Below are 19,305 nucleotides of genomic sequence, written 5' to 3'. Positions count from 1 at the left end.
GATCAAGGAGTCCTTTACGTGAAAAGGTTTACAACCCGTAAAAATAATGAAACTGTGCAAACCAATACATATCTCTTTTCTTTCTCTGCCCCCAATCCTCCACTATCAGTGAAGGCAGGTTACTGCAATGTAAAAGTTGATGTGTACATCCCAAGTCCTCTGCGGTGTTTCAAATGTCAGAAGTACGGACACGGTGTTAATACTTGCACATTGTCTGTTGTGTGTGCTCACTGTGGTGAGAAGACACATACAACAGAAGATTGTGTCAGTACTTTTAAGAAGTGTACCAATTGTGCAGGTGATCACTCATCGTTCTCAAAAGATTGCCCCATATGGAAACAGCAGATGGAGATAAATAAGACAACGTTTACTCAAAATATCAGTTTTTCTGATGCCAAAAAGCTTGTCTTGAGATCGGAAATTAAGGAAATTTATGCTTCCAAAGCCAAAACATCTTCAGACACAACCCCATCAGTACCTACATCATCTGCCAGCTGTCAGACGAAATTGACTTGGATAAAAACAGATTCTCCGAAGATTTTGTCACCTGCAATATCTACACAAACTGCAGAAACACTTCCTGACACACCCCAAATCCAATCAGAACCATCTTATGACCGTGACACATCTTTTCAGTCGACTCAAAGGTCTCAATCAACGTCAAACGTTCAACAAATAGCTAAAAACAAAGGCAAACCGAAGCCAGATGCTTTGAAGAAACAAAGTGGCAGAGCCCCAAAAGGGTCAGATGATAAGATCAAATTATTTAACAAATACGGATCACTTGAGGACATGGACGTGTCCGAAAACGTCCATTCTAGGGCACATAGCGTGTCGCCCTCGAAAACGGTGCGGGTTAGATCCCCCATTAATCCACCTAAAAGATAGGTCTATCTAAACATATCGTGCAGTGGAACTCTAAAGGACTACGGACAAATTTTAATGAAATACTGCTATTGATCCAGGATTTAACATCATCAGCGTTCTGTCTGCAAGAGACGTATCTGAAGCGGACAGATACTTTTAGCTTACGTCAGTTTGAAGCCTATCATTATTTTTACCCCTCTGGGCGATAGGGCCACTGGAGGTTCTACTATCGTACTCATGTGTTATTATGGGTGACCTAAACGGTCACAACCCACTCTGGGGCAGTACTAACACTGACACTAAAGGCAAAATACTTGAAGATTTCATTTCCAATAATGACCTGTGCATATTTAATGATGATTCAAGCACCTATCTGCATCCTGCAACTGGTACTTATTTTTCTCTGGATTTGTCTCTTGCAGATTCTAACCTCCTGAATGAATTTGATTAGTCTGTTCATAATGATCTTTGTGGAAGTGACCACTTCCCAACTATCCTTTCAGAAATAACTCCATCTGATTCTCCATCGTATACAAGATGGAACTTTTCGAAGGCGAACTGGTCTTTATATCAAACTATATGTAACTCGAAACTGCGACCTGAATGTTTCAGTGATATAACTGATCCTATTCAAAATTTTGCTGACGTTTTAAAGCAAATAGCTGATGAGTGTATACCAAAGTCCTCTACGACTCCACATGTACGAAAACCATGGTTTAATACAGATTGTAGACAAACCAGAAAAGTGAGGAAAAATGCAGAGCGTTATTTTCGCCATCATCCAACTGTCCATAACTTAAATTAATTTAAAATACTCAATGCAAAGGCGCGTCGTACCTTTAAACAAAACAAACGACAATCTTGGAGAAATTATGCCTCAAAAATTAATTCACGCACGCCAATGTCTAAGGTATGGAACATGGTTCAAAGAATTAAAGGCAAAGGTTCAAAATCTGCTGTCCACCATCTTACAGAGTGTGATAATTTAATTACTGACAAGTCTAAAATTGCAAATAAAATTGGCGAAACTCTTGCCAAAAATTCATCATCGGCAAATTATGTCCCTGAGTTTCAGAAAAAAAGAGGAAAAGACAAAACTTAATTTCGAATCAAACAACGGTGAAGATTATAACGAAGTGTTTTCATTACATGAGCTACATACTGCTCTTGAGCAAGCTCATGACACTGCAGCGGGTGATGATAATATACATTACCAGCTACTGAAACACCCACCTGAACCAAGTCTGATGACACTTTTAGACATATTTGACCAAATATGGACGTCTGGAGAATTTCCTCCTTCGTGGCGTAATGCCATTGTAGTCCCAATACCAAAACCTGGCAGGGATCATACAGATCCGTCTAATTACAGACCGATATCTCTAACTAGCTGTGTCTGTAAAACCATGGAACGTATGGTGAATAATAGATTAACTTGGTATCTTGAAACCAATAAGCTTATAACAAATATTCAATGTGGTTTCAGGAAAAATCGTAGTACCATTGATCATTTGGTAAGTTTAGAATCCTTTGTTAAAAATGCTATAGTAAATAAACAACATGCTGTATCAATTTTCTTTGATCTTGAGAAAGCTTATGGTACGACCTGGAAGCATGGCATTTTGAAGGAATTACATGATTTTGGTTTGAGAGGCCGTGTGCCTCTTTTTATATCACAGTTTTTAAAAGACAGGCAATTTCAAGTCCGAGAAGGTAAGCATTGTTTCAAAATGTTAGCATTGTAATTTCTTTAAGTAAATATTTACAAATTTCCCAGAGCTGTTAAGTAGTGGTGTGAAAATAAGTAATGTTACCCGTGAATAAGATTATCGAACTTTTTAAACAGAAGTTTCTATTGATATAAAGTCATCTGTTTTTCAGTTTAGAAGATCTGGGTATGGCAGACACCAAGACACGATGCCTGTTTCCAGCGATACACTGTTGAATGCTGCAGTTCTTGACAGTGATTCAGAAACTGAGATTGATGACCATGTGGATGAAGAGTGAAAGTGGATGTTTTATATCTTTGCAGTGAATGAGTTGTGAATAATTACGTTTTGAAGATTTTTAATACTGACTTTTAACACTTACATGGTGTTAAAATCAAGCTGTGCCAAGAATCTAATTTCACCCGAAATAGGCTCCTTTGAGGTCAAGACCTGTGGCGTTTAGTGCAGCATGATTGGTTGTTGTAACAATATGTTGTGAATGAGATGTTTACTGTATATTTGCAAGAAAGTTTGTGAATACTGACGTTTAACACTTACATGGTGTTAACCTCAAGCTGTGCCAACAATGCAATTTCACCCAAAATCGCCCCCTTTGCGGTCAAGACTTGTGATTTTTAGTGCAATATGATTGGTTATTGTAATAACATGTTCTGAATGAGATGTTTACTGCATATTTGCTAAAGGTTGTTGTGAATACTGACTAACTCTTACTTGTTAAAATGAAGCTGTGCCCAAAATGTAATTAGACCCAAAATGGGCCCCTTTGATTTTTAGTGCGACATGATTGGTTATCATAAGTGCATGTTGTAAAATTGACCTATAGTTTATATTTGCAAAGAAAGTTGTGAACAATGAGTTTTTTTGGCAAGTAATTGAATTACTGTCCTCAATGTATTGCAACCCTAATTGGGCCTCTTGAAGTTAAAACCTTGTGATTGATATGTTTCTTGATCATGAATACCTGTTGTAAAACTGATGTTACTTGTATGTTAATAAACTCATAGTTGTAAATAAGTCTGTAAATATTTCAGACTTCTTGTTTTTTTTTTTCGTGGGAACAGATATAAACCATTTTGGGACACTTTGCATTGAAATTACGGCCTCAGATCATTTAAAAAATAACTTTTTTTATGCAAAGCTATCTTGTCTCTAATCAAATAACATGTAATCAGCCGATTCTGTTTGTGGGCCAAAAACCACCCTTATCATACCTTGTCCTTTCCAAATGTGATGCATCAGTGACAAAAATTATGCCCGATGCAATTCCCTATTTTGACTTATACCACGTTCCCGAATTGTTTTAGGTGAACAAATGACTAGACTTATCATATGTTTATGACGGGTGCCACTGGTGGGGCAGGATACGCTCACATTTGCACGAACATCTGGTATCATCACTATTTGATAGTGATTCATAAACACATACTCTATCATCGTATCGCATGGTGACAATCACTGGATTGTCTGGTTTAGACCCGATTTGTTTACAAACAGCATCACACAGCTGTTACATGTACACTGCTGAAACAAATATATACTCATGATATAGTCACAATTGTACAATCGACTCTGCTTTTGGCAGAGATTTCTTATGGATGTGGATGGGTTTGTCGCTTCTATCTTCTTTATGTTCACTACACAAAATGCTTGGTGGAGACATTTTAACAGGCCCAGTGTGTTAATACAAACCTATTTCCCAAACGGGCTTTTTCTTTACTTATACGAAACGTTACTCAGTGCTTCTGCGTTACTTTTAAAATTCTAAATTGTCTAACTAGATTTTACAGTCCATCGATCACTTGCCTTGTCTGGTTTGTGTACTGGCCGCCACAGCATGACATTGCAAAACATATTTCTATTTTTAACCAAATTGTGTGAATGGCGGGTGTCATCACTGATTTTCAGTGATCCATTCATATAATTTACCCAGCTATTTTACCTTTACTCCAAACGGAATTTGTTTCTGAGGATTATTTAGACTGTTTTTTTCTTTGGCACTGACATTCTCTATTTACGTGTATGAGCGAGTGAGTAAGTGAATATTTAACGTCACATCGGCAATGTTTCAGCCAATTCGTGACGAGAACAAAAATGACGTTGATAAAGAATATGTGTATATTATAAAACCTGTCGTCAAAGGACAGTAAAACAACTATATTATCACAGTTAGAATAGAAACTAGCATGTAAAGTTAAAAAAATTAAAGCACTATTTGGACAAAACATATTATAAAAACAGGCTATAGATCACCAACATCTGAGGGTAGATCACCACACTAGAGTCCATGGGGACTTACCCTAGTTGGATTTACACCATCCCTTCAGCCGCTGGCGATTGTAGAAAATTTAGCCATAATTTAAAATCACATAAATACTACGTTTTAAAAATCTGGTAAGTTTACATTTACTTTGAATGTTTGGGGACTTACGTACCCTCTCAGGAGGAGAATAAATTACGATACTTACGTGTATTACTATGCCATATCATGATCATGTTCAGTATCATCGTGAGATGCCTTGTTGTCCTTGTGACCTCTGCTGGGTCTTCAGATGTTGTTGTTTTTGTTTGTTTGTTTCTTTTTGTTTTTTTTTTTTTGGTTTGTTTTGTTTTGTTTTTTGTTTTTGTTGTGTTGTTTTGTTTTGGGGTTAAGTGGGGGTTAGGGTGTGTGTGTGTGTTGTTTCATCTTCGCTACCACTTTTACCTCTTGTGACACATCCCATATAGCTTTGTCGGCTTCTTACATTCGGTTGAGTAAGTCCAGATGGTTGTGTTGATGTAAGGGGAACATGGTGCATTCCATTCGTCACCACTCGTCTCTTTCCGAAAAGTCCTTTCCGAAAAGTCCTTTCCGAAAAGTCCTCTGCCTATCGACGTAATCGGCAAACCAATCAGAATACGCGTACGATTTTAAGTATCTCGGTCAACGAATGTTTTTATTTTACATATCTCTTGTATCTAAATATACCTAGATACAGTTAATTATGCTGAATCCTTATACCTAAACCATAAGATGGTACACTTAATTATGCTGAATCCTTACAACTAAAACCATATGAAGCTACACTTAATTATGCTGAATCCTTACACCGAAAACATAAGAACCTACACTTAATTATGCTGAATCCGTACACCTAAAACCATAAGAAGCTAGACTTAATTATGCTGAATCATTATACCTAAACCATAAGATGCTACACTTAATAATGCTGAATCCATATACCTAAATCAGATGAAGCTACAATCAAATATTCTGAATACTTATACCTAAGACCATAATGAAGCTACACTTAATTATGCTGATCCTTATACCTAAAGCATAAGAAGCTACACTTAATTATGCTTACAACTAAAATCATATGGAGTTAAGCTTATTTATGCTGAATCCGTATACCTAAAAATATATGAAGCTACACTTAATAATGCTGAATCCATATACCTAAATCAGATGAAACTACAATCAAATATTCTGAATCCTTGTACCTAAGCCCATATGAAGCTACACTTTAACTATTCTGAATCCTTATACCTAAAACCGTATGATATGTTCAATCATACGCCGTCATACGTGGTTTAGGTCTTGCTCTGCAATGTAGGTACGGTTTATGAGCGAAGTATATGTTGGAAGTACTGCCTTGAGTGACAGTTCCTTAAGACATGCAGGTTTGTTCCCGTTTTAAAGAATAACTCACTGACATTAATCACAGTCCAAATATGGGAACATGAAATCGCTCTTCCTATTGGTTGTGTTCTGAGCCCTCCACCAATTGAAATCCTGCTTGGCAAGTATCACTTGCTTGCGTCATGAAGGCCCCCCCAGTCAAATTGTAATGTGTTGAAGTGGCATGCTAGAGAGCAGCATTGTTTCCGTATCACACATGTACCCGTGGAATACACTTCACAAGCTGAACTCGGTTTAAAGGGAACGAGCGTCTTATTTGGTAAGTTCTTTAGATAATTTCATGCATTGGACACTTACAACAACTGGGACCCATCTTAATTATGCATCCTGCACGACATCTTGTTTAGCTATAGATCGTTCAATAATGCAATTTTCAAACGATTACAAGTTAATCAGAATGTGAATCAGAGTCTTTTTCCTCTTGAAATACACGGGTAAGGTGGAACGTCGAAGTTGAACGCAAGGTCAGTATATGTCTCGCTTAGGTAACATGTCAGTTGGTGAGTGTTTCGTAACTGAAGCAGTTACTCGTCATTTAGAGTCTATTTTTATATTTATTAGTGACCTGATTGTAGTAAAAAACCTGAATACATAACATGGTTTATGGTAAAAAAAATAACTTCAGATATTTTTTATCACGACGTTGTCGGGATAAAGAATAAAAATAATCGTTATGCATAAAACGTGTCATGTATGCCTTTCAAGAACTGCATTGAAATACATGTATATTTGGGACACACTAACAGAAAGGCAGTTCATCTTCGTTGTACTGACAGTTAAAACAATGAAAACAAACACTTCATAACCGCGACGCCATATAGCTGGAATAATGCTGAGTGCGACGTAAACCTAAACTCACTCACTCACTCACTCACTTCGTGGCCGCAGCCAAAACACACATTCATTGTTCCTCTCACTGAAAACAGATGTGCACTGTTTTTGAGCAAGAACACAAGTAAGGTTTGCTTTGGTTTGGATGGTATTTAACGCCGCACTCTAAATAATCGTGGCTGGAAAAGACAATCCCGTGATCAACACCATGAACATCCATCTACGCAATTTGGATACGAAGATAAATGTCAACCAAGTCAGCGAGAATGACCGCCCGATCCCGTTCGTCGCCTCTTACGACAATCATGGGATACTGAAGATCAATTCGAACCCGGATCTTCACGGGTCTAGCTAGTCAAAATATTGATCACACAACAGTCTCATTTCCTCTTGACTTGGTTCCGTCCTATTGCGCAACTTAGTACAATAACCAGCCCGGAATTTTGATACCAATTCATTTAACTGGATACATCCATATTAATCAGTATTATTTGATACATCTAAGCACTTGTATATTGCAACACTACGCTCCTTCTAATCCTTGCAAACACGTCGTGCAGCGTGCTCTGTCGTACAGCGTGCTCTGACAAACAGAAACCTGGAAATCGTGGAAATCTCAAAACGAGGCTCTGCCGCTAGAAAAGTTTGCCGCCTGGTACGGAATTGATTTTATATCAATCACATTGTGTGTTACAGAACGACACAGAAAAGGCGCAAAAAACACATAACAGGTGTAACCAGTGCGCCAGATGTATTGTGAATCATTTAGGTATAATGTTAATTAAAGTTTAAAATTAAAATTCATTTGTAAATACCATTTTTTTATGAAACAAGGAATTGTAATTTAGTGTAACCATGGTTGTCTGTGATGTCTATTTTCACTTCCACACGAGAAAATTCAGATCGCCCGAAAAGTAGGTCATTGTCTGAATAGGTTAATGAGACTTATGTTTCAGTTTGTGCTGAGAGCCATTATTCTGCAATTATCAGATAATTTCTGCAATGGTAGTCGCCATACCCATGCAAACATCGGATACTATTGTATCTTTGGCTTATAGGGTTGTATATGGGCAAATAAACTGTATTGCAATATGTTGCGATAAAGGTATATATATTGCAATGTCTATTGATATCTAATGCTAATTTGTACCAACGATTGAACATACAGATCCTATTTTCTACATACTAAGGCTCGAATTAAATGCTGTGTAAGCATATAAAACCCGAACGTCATGTTCTGTCAACATCATGCGATATATCATTTCATGACCTATTCTGTATCATCTGGGACGAAAACCATTTTAAGAGTGACTAGGTAACTGTCTTCCTTTGTTTTGTATTCTAGAAGCTTGAAGCGACAGAACAACTCTTTCGCATTTCCTAAACTCATATTAAGCTAGCTATTCACATTTACATTAAATTTTCACGCCCAAAAGGCCGGTGTTGATTTATTGTCGAATGTCACAGGAGAGGACTGTTTCTCCAAGTCCTCATTTGCGTCCATCGGGCCAAGAATTAAATTATAGAGATAATAATTACAGAACCGTAACCTAAATTCGTGGATAAACTTGATTCGTGGATCGCGGTAATTGTCATGCTATCTCGTAAATTAAGTCTCGTATGACGTCTCGAAGCAGTACTTGTGATGTACACACAATGCTACAAAACTGTTCCGAATCTCTGCATAGCTCGTAAATATACTAAATCTAATTGTCCAGCACTGAGATAAATAGCCCAAGATCACTAATGCCACCAATACCAAATTTTATTTTTACAAAATGTCAAGTAACAAAGATACTGTTAGCACCAACTTCTCACATCGTCGTCTGTTTTCCTAGGTGTCAATACCTACTGCAGTTGACTGTCGTACATAGTGATATATTGTGACCGGGTACGTAATCCACGAAACAAGGTGACGTCACATTTTGTGGGCAAACGAATGGGTGATGATTGCATATTGTTTCGGTTAACAAACATTTCATTCACGAGTGGAATATTAGGCATTTTTAATTGGCTGAATCAGTTAATAAAATAATCATTCAGTGAGTATACAAAATGAAATCGTGCATTTAAAATATGATTTTCGTCGCACTTCCCTTTTTTCACGAATCAAGGTAACGCGAGTGTATAGATGTTCTATATTTTCACACAATATAGATATTCCAATATTCCAATTGTATGAAAAGGATATTCTTTTTAGTCTAAAGAGCTACATAGCCTAGCAAATTCTCAGACGGATTATCGTTTAACCACTTGTCCCTTGCAAACGTCGTAGTGTGACTACAGACGAACTCAACGAGGACAAAAACCCAGCGATTGCTGCTTAGCATCGCTGGCAGTGGACATCACGGGTTCCAACGTTCCAGTCTCTCTCGTGCTCCAAACGAAATCACCGTAGCTAACTTTTCAGACTCTGATGAAGATGTTATAAAGGTATTTGAGACTCAGGGTAGAAAATACTAGGCCTAACCGAAGACCCGGGTTCGATTCCTCACATGGGTACAATATGTGAAACTCTTTTCTGGTGCCCCCCGCTGTGATGTTACTGGAATATTGCTAAAGCGGCGTAAAACCAAACTCACTCACTCACGCACCATCATCATCACAACCAATCACTGGAAATAGTCTAGACATGAAATTCGACCCCTGATCAGAATGTACTTCATTGGGTAGTCCTGGCACCGTGAAGTTCTTCATGAGAAACTTTATCACAACAAACACTTATCGGGGTGGCCTCGGGAGACCCAGTATTAACGCATTTTACCGTCAAAAAGAACTTATTGCCCTGAGTATTCTCAGATACCGGCCCTACCACGTGATTAATAACCTAAGTAACACCTCACAGTTGGCACTGTTTTCTATGGGGCCAGGGGATTCAACTGATGAACAAGAACGCATTGCCCAGAGTAGCCTCGGTAACGGATCTACATGAATAATGACCTTGGAGAACATCTCGCCCACAGTTGGCACTGTTTTCTGTGGGGCTAGGGAATTCAACTGATTGGGCGTTCCTGATACCTGACACAGATGAAACGAACTACAGTAATCATATACATCTTTGAACATACCTGACAGGTAACAGACCAAGCACGTGAATAATGACTTGGAGAACATCTCGCCCCCAGTTGGCAATATTTTCTGTGGTGACCAGGAGATTCAACTTTCCCGATACCTGACACACACGACAAGAACAAAAGTAATCCAGTACATCCTTGTATATCCCCGCCCAGACAAATCAGAACTTACACAATATCACTTGACTTAGTTCTACCGAGATTAACAGCAAATATAACTCACTATCAGAATCTGACTCCAGCACTTCCTTGGTACCAGAACTTCCGCACTAACGTTTTCTAAGACCAACGTCTCGAAAGTATATCCATGTGAAATTCTTCACAGTCCAGAGTTTCTGACAAAACATCATACTTTAAATGCTTCAAAGGGGGCGGTGGTTTAGCCTAGTGGTTAAAGCGTTCGCTCGTCATGGCGAAGACCCGGGTTCGATTCCCCTCATGGGTACAATGTGTAAGACCCATTTCTGGTGTCCCCCGCCGGGATATTGCTGGAATATTGCTAAAAGCAGCGTAAATCCATACTCACTCACTCAGTCGGCTTCAAAGACTCAACTGACTTCTGAGCACTGCACAATGACTCCACGTCACCTCTATAACACCTCTATAACAGTCCGCCTCGTCAAACAGCTGACACATCTGTGTCGGATAGCGCATCAAAATGCCTGACCTTAGAAAATGACCTAGTAGTGGGAATGGGAAAAACTCTACCGTAATGTCTAACATCACTCATCAAGTATCTAATGGTAATATCTGTACCTGCAACACAGGAGAGCAGCCAACATGACAACACGCATCTGTCACGTCGTTACAAAGCAACACATCAACTTCTTAGATTGGTAACACGTACGAGACTCCTACAACCACTTCACCCGTAACACTCTTGCAATTCAGTAATGCCAGGAAATGCATATAAGATGCATAATTTACCTGACTACTATTACATAGATCGGACACTGGGCCAATGTGTACTTATTTGACCAAACTAGGGTGATAACATTCTGTGACATTTCCTTTCGATTAATTTGCACCATGATGTGACTGATGTTTGCAAAACCTTCCACTTATGTCAGATGAATGGAAAATTTAATCAAAATATTCTAGCTGCACCTTTAAAATACGTTCCAGCCTTACAGGAGCCTTTCAGCGGGGTCACCATTGATAGTTTTGGGCCTTTGACTGAAACTAGGTGGGGCAACCAGTACACGCTCGCCGTCCTTAAAGTGTCCAGAAGCTATTGTACCCGGGAAGGTCCGGGTTAGAAAATTGGTCTGGTTGACACATGTCATCGGTTCCCAATTGCGTAGATCGATGCTCATGTTAATGATCACTGGATTGTCTGGTCCAGACTCGATTATTAAAACTAACCTCACTCACTCCCAGAAGATATTAGTTAAATTACGGCTTTTTAGGTCATGTCAAGTGTAAAAGGAATGTTTATGCTTTCCTGTGGTGACTGGGGCCTGTCCGATACCTGTTCTCACTGCGTCCTGCACAACAGGAAGGCTCATGACTTGATTAACCATACAATGATTTCGTCATCATAACTGACAGTCAGTGTGTTTTTGATCCCAATAACAATCAGTTTCGCCATGCCTAGGCTTTATTATTTAAAGAACTGCAGAATCTCTGACGTTAAACGATAAACACATCATTTATAAAATCTGTGTCTAGTTTCAGGATGTCAACTGTGGCGGCTCTTCAGATGTACTGGCAGGACATTTACAAGTATGTTCAAGACACAACCACCCTCGGGAAAGCAGGAGTTGTCTTCTTGGCATCAGCGTCAATACTGACATTTCTACACAGGTTAATGTATGGGACCAAATCTCCCCCTGGTCCCTGGGGACTACCTATTGTAGGCCATCTGCCTTTTCTCGGTAAAACACCATATCAGACTTTTATGAAGATGAGAAAGATCTATGGAGATCTCATCAAATTACAGTTTGGAGCATGGCCAACAGTAGTGATTCATGGGAAGCTCATCAAGGAGGCACTTTGTACCAAGGGTGATGCTTTTTCTGGTCGACCACAGTTCTTCTCGTCAGTTTCCGTTCAAAATGGCAAAAGTTTATCGTTTGGAAAATTCGACATGTCCTGGAAACTGCATAGGCGTATAGCACATAAATCCTTCCAAGCGTTCGCTAATGCAAGAAAGAATCCGGTTGAGGAAATTATATGCGAGGAGGTCAGTAATATTTTGAAGGAGTTCAATGGCTACAACGGCCAGGCCTTTGACCCAAACGATCATATTTACATTGCAATGGGCAGTGTGATATATCAGATATGTTACGGAAGGAAAGGCAACGTCAGAGCAGACAAGGACTTCTGCGAGTACATTCTACACACTCAAGACTTTTCTACATTTGTTACTGCTGGGAATCCAGTTGATATTTTCCCATGGCTTAGGCACTTTATGACGAAGAGGGTGAACGAGTTCAAAGATCTTCTATCGAGGGGACATCTCATCCGTAGAAAGAGAATTCAGGATCACCTGGAAACATTCTCCGCTGACTATCTCCGGGATGTCACAGACAGTCTAATTAAAGAGTCTAAACGGATAACAGAAACAGACAAGGCAAATGGTATGAGTGAAGAACGGCTTCAGGACACGATCGGAGATCTGTTTGCTGCTGGGTTCGATACAGTGGCTACTACGACTATGTGGACAATCCTTCTACTTGCAAAGACGCCACGAGTCCAAAAGAAAATACAGGAGGAAATTGACAATGTCGTAGGTATGTCCAGACACCCAACATTGGCTGATAGACGTAACATGACGTACACCGAAGCAACCGTTCATGAAATTCTAAGAATCATCAACCTCACACCACTCTCTCTACCCCACGCAACGACTGAGGATGTCGAACTGGCTGGTTACACCATCAAGAAGGATACTCTTGTGTTTCTCAATCTATTTTCACTGAGTCATGATCCGGAGGTCTGGGGGGACCCTGATGTATTCCGACCAGAGCGTTTCCTGAAGGAGGATGGTCAGATCGACACTCGTCTCCTGGACACGTACCTTCCGTTCTCAGCAGGACGTCGAAAATGCTTGGGGGAATTCCTAGCAAGGATAGAGCTCTTCTTAATCATTTCAGGTTTCCTACAAAGATGTACCTTTGTCAAACCTAAAGATGTGAAAGAGTACACAATGGGTTGTAAATTTGGGTTGAACATGAAACCTCTTCCGTACAAAGTTGAGATTCGATATAGGATCTAGCATACCTGACAAGCATAGAGCTGTTCGTAATCGGTTTAGGTTTTCTATAGAGTCGTACTTTTGTGAAACCTATCTAAACTTCCAGGTTGAACTACGAACATGTTCCTTATATCGTTGACTTCAAGTTAATATTGGGTCTGATTGGTCAGCAAAGATCGACATGTTCATTTCTGGTTTTCCTCATTCTTTAATCAAGCCTGACCGTGTCACCATATTAAGACTGAAGCCTGAGGTCGATCACGGACTCGTTTACTATTCAGACGGTAATATTTAAGCTCCACAAAGCGATTTTCTAAACCTAAAAGTTGGAATCTGTTAAATATATATATGGATTTTTAAAGTGTTTCCGCAATTCTTAAACCCTCAGTTTTATAATCATGCAGAATGATTCCAGATTTGCCCAACACCTTTGTTTGGTGGACCAGGAAATGAATTTAGGAATACAACGGAATTACAACAAATACAACAAAAAAGTACTGATATTAGTATGCTTTGGGGAATCAGCTTGAATGTCTCGGACCAAAATGTTTATTAGGCAACTTTACAATTATTTCTTGTGGCAACTGAATTTTGAGAATGTCTTTTTGAGAATTTTCATTGGAGCAATGAATGAGAGTTTTGATTTTGAACAAACTTTATGGATAACAACTTCTTTTATTCGTGCTCTTCATTGTTATCCATAAAATATGTTCAATATTGTTCTTCCCAACGTCTAAAATGCCACTCAAAGATGTTAATGAGAGCTTGGTGATTTTGTTGTTGTTGTTGTTTTGTTATTTTGTTTTTGTTTTTTGTTTGCTTTTATTATTTTTTTGTTGTTGCTATTTTGGTTTGTGTTTCTTTTTCTTGCTTTTGTTTTGTTTTGCTTGTCTTTTGTAAAAAAATGGGGACACCTGCAGTTTACGGGTCCCCAGACCCGGAAGTAGAAATGTATTCTCTATAGCTCGGCAGTAAGTGACGCGCGCAGCGCGTCATATATATAGAGAAGCACGCGAGAGCGGGCTGATCTCCGTTAGGAGACATTTTAGACGAAATTAGAGGTCATTTTCGTGTTTACTGGCAAAAGTTTAATTTGAAACTTCGTCTGAAAGACGATAGTTTTAAACACGAATTTTAGTAATGCTCCAAAACATCAATCCAATCGTTAGTAATCAAGGGGAAATCCCGATGACGTTCCTTTTATCAGATTGGTCAATTGTGGACGCACGTGTCGAATGTTCCGAATAAGGTAGTCGGTTACTACGACTGCCACAACTTGTGACAGTGAATCATAGTAAGGAATTTGTGAATGTAGAGAATGGTGCGTGTATCTTAAAATTGAGAGTACGTGGAGAGCGGTGAAAGCGTCCCTGCCCAGGTATGGAACTACGAAAGGATTGTATGATAGTTATTTTGTGGAATACATTGTGAGGAAGAAATATTTACGTTGTTCTGATGATCCTTTCGTTACATTTCTTACTTTTATCCGCCGTGTATTTGACCCCCAAAAACCATGAATATTTTAAAATGGTTGAAAATGAAAATAAAGAAAATGCCATGCAAAATGAAAGCACAGATGAATTTAATTCAAGTGCAGATTTGTTCTTGTAAGGTAAGTCAATTCAGGGGCAGATTTGTTCTTGTAATGTAAGGTAAGTGAAGCGTTTCGATATTTGTTTTCTTGCTGTGCTACATATCATGTAAACTTACCTGTTTTGTTTATTGTAAATGAAAATGGAAAAAGAAGGATACAATGAAGCATCTAAGGGCTAAAATGTTTCATTTCAACGAAACAATACATTAGTGGGGTATTTTTACGTCAGCGTCTTCTTAAAATATGAATAAACATTGCAATTGACAAACCCAGAAAAAAATACAAACCCTAAAACATTGTTGAGGAACGAAGGGCTAGAGAAGATTATCGATTACTATCCAAGGGTAATTTTATGGGCCAAAACAAGGCCTAAACAGCGATTTTGTTATTCGCTGGAGCAAACAAAAAATGGCGTCAGCGTTAGTGCTCGCTTCGATGTAAATATGGCTTCTGCGCATGTCTGTAGCGAAACTTCCGGGGACCCGTAAAGTGCAGTTTACCCAAAAAATGTTTTGGGGGGTGTTTTGGTTTCTTGTTTGTTGGTTTTTTGGTTGTTTATTTTTGCTTATTTTGTTGTTGATTGTTTTGTTGGGGTTTTTTGGTTGTTTTTTGTTGTTTTGTTTTGCTTGTCTTTTTTGGGGGGTTTTTGTTTCTTGTTTTGTTTTTGTTTGTATGGTTTGCTTGTTTGTTGTTTTTTGTTTTGGTTGTTTATTTTTGTTTGTTTTGTTGGGTTTTTGTTGTTGTTGTTTTCTTTTCTTTTGTTTTTTGTTGGTTTTTTGGAGAGAGGTGGGGATGGCAGTGGCATTCAGGGTGTAACTGCAACTGTAGAAGACCACAAATATATCCTCTATATTCTGACCCAGGAAGTTAGCGATTCTTCTGCAGTTTTTAACTGAGGTATAATAAGGGAGCTAATACTTGCTTCTCATCCCATTTTACAAGATGGCCAGCCTAAGTATTATTCTAACACTGGAATACTGTTTTGGAAACTTGACCATTGTTGCAGTAGGGTGACTTTTGGCATCACTGCCTTTAATGTTATCGTCACCGATTTTGGATTATACTGCATTTGAATGTATTTTGCTACTGTTTATTTTTGGACTGCCACTGCAATAATTCTGTTGTTATTTGTGGGGCGATGGGGTAGCCTAGTGGTTCAAGCATTCGCTCGTCACGCCGAAAACCTGGGTTTGATTCCCCATATGGGTACAATGTGTGAGGACAATATCTGATGTCCCCTGCCGTGATATTGCTGGAAGATTGCTAAACGCGGCGTAAAACTATACTCACTCAATGTTGTAATTTGTATTTATTTGTAAACGTAGTTAATTTAGAATACAATTGTTAATGGGCAATCTTTCTGAAATTATTGTCCATTCTGTAACCCGCTTTTGCGCTAATCCAGACGGGCCACCTTTAAATTAACAAGCAGGTCTTATGTGCGATGCGAGCTGTATGGGCTATTGCTACACTTAGAGACCGTTAACCAGTATAGGCTTTACCTTTATGGGAAACGTTCACTTTGGTGTATGGACACAACATCTTGACCCTTAAATGATTATATATTATGACCTGAAATATTCCTTGCTACTTCAAGGATGACCATGAGTGTTCATATTGCAATAATGAATCACATGATGGCCGTTCAGTCAGCTTATCGTTCATTTCAGGCCGTGTTTTGTCGTTCTGTTGACATTATGCCGTCTGTGTTTAAGTTTTGGAACAGATGGTTGAATATCACACTCCGACCTGGAGCGTATTTGTATCGCATACATACTCAAATTTCTGTCGTATCATCGCCGATTAGGCTATGTACATGTAATTCCGTAGGTGGGTAGCTAATACGGCACGCGAAATGTGAAGATCTTGAATGCAACCTGTGAATTTCGTTGGCCCGTACATATTGGGAAGTGTGACAACATCACAAATATTTAGCAGGTATATAGCTGAGAGAAGTGAGAAACAACTTTCAAGAAATTATAAAAATACAGTCACGGACGAATTATGTCAATAATCACCAACCATCATGATCAAATACGGTTTGCAAATAGAGTAAAGTGAGTGAGTGAGTGAGTGAGTTTAGTTTTACGCCGCACTCAGCAATATTCCAGCTATATGGCGGCGGTCTGTAAATAATCGAGTCTGGACCAGACAATCCAGTGATCAACAGCATGAGCATCGATCTGCGCAATTGGGAACCGATTACATGTGTTAACCAAGTCAGCGAGCCTGACCACCCGATCCCGTTAGTCGCCTCTTACGACAAGCATGGGTTACTGAAGGTACATTCTAACCCGGACATTCAAGGGTGCAAATAGAGTAGAAATCATTGAGATAGTCTTTAGTATCTGTAACAGTTTATGGTGCGGGGTGTTGATTGTATGGGTGAATGGTTGATATGTCAGGCACATTTCTATACTGGTTGCATTTCATATCTGATAAATGATGGATATGTATTGAGATTTCATGTTACACATTTTGAATATAAGGAAATTATATTTTTTCAGACACAGAAGATATTAAAGGGAATGAACACGTGAAACGTTTTATTGATAACGATTTCTTTTTATGCTTTATCACCATGTTTCAGAGCTAATTCGTGCTCACCTGATGAAGGAGCAAGAATTAGCTCGGAAACGTCGTGATAAAGAATAGACAGAAGTTGATATCCATAAAACGTGTTATGTATTCATGTTCGTCCAACTTTAGCGCCCTTCAGGAACTTTATTCAAGGGTACTTGTCAACTTCCGTTCTATCATATCAAGTAAAAACAATACATTCATACTAAATTTCAATCTGTATAATGACTTTGTTAAGTTTTGTAAACATCAAATGGATTACATTTTATTGTCTTGCAGTATCTACATACAGTTTTCCCTCACAATGATGACATGATTGTAATCGTCATGACAAATCTCACATTCAATTTTTAGTCCTAGGTTTTTACGTTTTCTTGGTGTAAACTGATTTTTCATATTCGCACTCAAACAACTCAGTAATACAAATCACGTTTCCCTTTACAGCAATAGATATCTGCATTGCACAGTGTTGTAATTTTATTTCTGATTTTATTGTTGTCTGATGGTGAAGGTATACTTTAATCTTACAGTACATGTGCATGAATTGTATTTATCATTGTACATAAGTACAATCTGTTGAGTGTAAAATATATGGAATTGCTTAAAACATATCTACATGGAATGATTGTGGAGATAACTTTGCAGTTATGTTATTTAGAGAAAATCTCATTCAAGTGTCTTCTAATATCAAATGTGTCAACACGAGTGGATTAAAGTTCTCGTGTTTTTGGTACATAGCACTTTTTGTCAAAAGTCGACAACGCGAGAATGCGACATTTGTACATGCTGTCAAATCTCGCAATCTCGATTTGTCAAATATGACCACAAAAACACGAAATCGCGAGAACGCGAGAATGCAACATTTCATTTTCTCGCGTTCTCGCGATTTTGTGTTTTTGTGGCCTTATTTGACAAGTCGAGATTGCGAGATTTGACAGCATGTACAAATGTCGCATTCTCGCGTTGTCGACTTTTGACAAAAAGTGCTATGTACCAAAAACACGAGAATACGAGATCGCGAGAACGAGAGATTTGGGCAAAATATTGCGTTCTCGCGATCCCGCATTCTCGCACTTTTGGCATTTTTAGCTTGTTTCCAAAGGTCGAGATCGCGAGAATGCGAGATCGCGAGAATGTCCCTTACAGTATTCCATAAACCAGAGACTTGAAGGGACGAACATGACCAGTCCACTCAGCTATCTACTGTCAAGTGTCAGTATCACTTCGCCGCCTTCCCCTGGTAGCCTCACCCGAACTCTGTAAGTTGTGTGCAAGTCATTCGCCCTGTACCACAAGGTATACCTTGAGCAATAAAGACTACCATTCTTTGTTGACACTACGCCTCTTGTTGTCTCAAAAGCTAAGGAGTTGCCTCATGTTTACTCTGGAGTGGGTGAGTGAGTGGATGAGTTGTAAGCTGCTTTAGCAACATTCCAGCAATATCACGGAGGGGGACACCAGAAATGGGCTGGACAAACTATAAGGCAGATCATTACCTACAGATAACCGATAGATACGACTGGTAGAGCGTAGTGGTCTGTTGACATAGATTATCTTATTATCAATAGTGAGTGAGTATGGCTTTAAGCCGCTTTTAGCAATATTCCAGTAATATCGAGGCAGGGGACACCAGAAAAGGGGTTACCACATTGCACCCTTGTGGGGAACCGAACCCGGGTCTCGCATGACGAGTAGTCCAGTATAAATAGTGGGAAAGATCACTGAACCTCCAGAGAATTAGTACAGAAATG

At 39.0% G+C, this 19,305-nt stretch overlaps 1 protein-coding gene across 1 annotated transcript; it reads left to right on the top strand.

Annotated features, from left to right (window-relative positions):
- Positions 1–11,859: 11,859 nt before the first annotated feature.
- LOC124290483 (cytochrome P450 1A1-like) lies at positions 11,860–13,401 on the top strand. Its single transcript, XM_046727198.1, has one exon. It carries the CDS (start codon positions 11,860–11,862, stop codon positions 13,399–13,401), a length of 1,542 nt encoding a protein of 513 aa, XP_046583154.1.
- The last annotated feature ends 5,904 nt before the right edge of the window (positions 13,402–19,305 follow it).

Source organism: Haliotis rubra, unplaced genomic scaffold, assembly GCF_003918875.1.
Source record: "Haliotis rubra isolate DU_JTF1 unplaced genomic scaffold, ASM391887v1 Scf1124, whole genome shotgun sequence".
NCBI classification, from domain to species: Eukaryota; Metazoa; Mollusca; class Gastropoda; order Lepetellida; family Haliotidae; genus Haliotis; species Haliotis rubra.
Note: the sequence above shows the minus strand (reverse complement) of the source record. Positions and strands in the feature narration are given on the sequence as shown.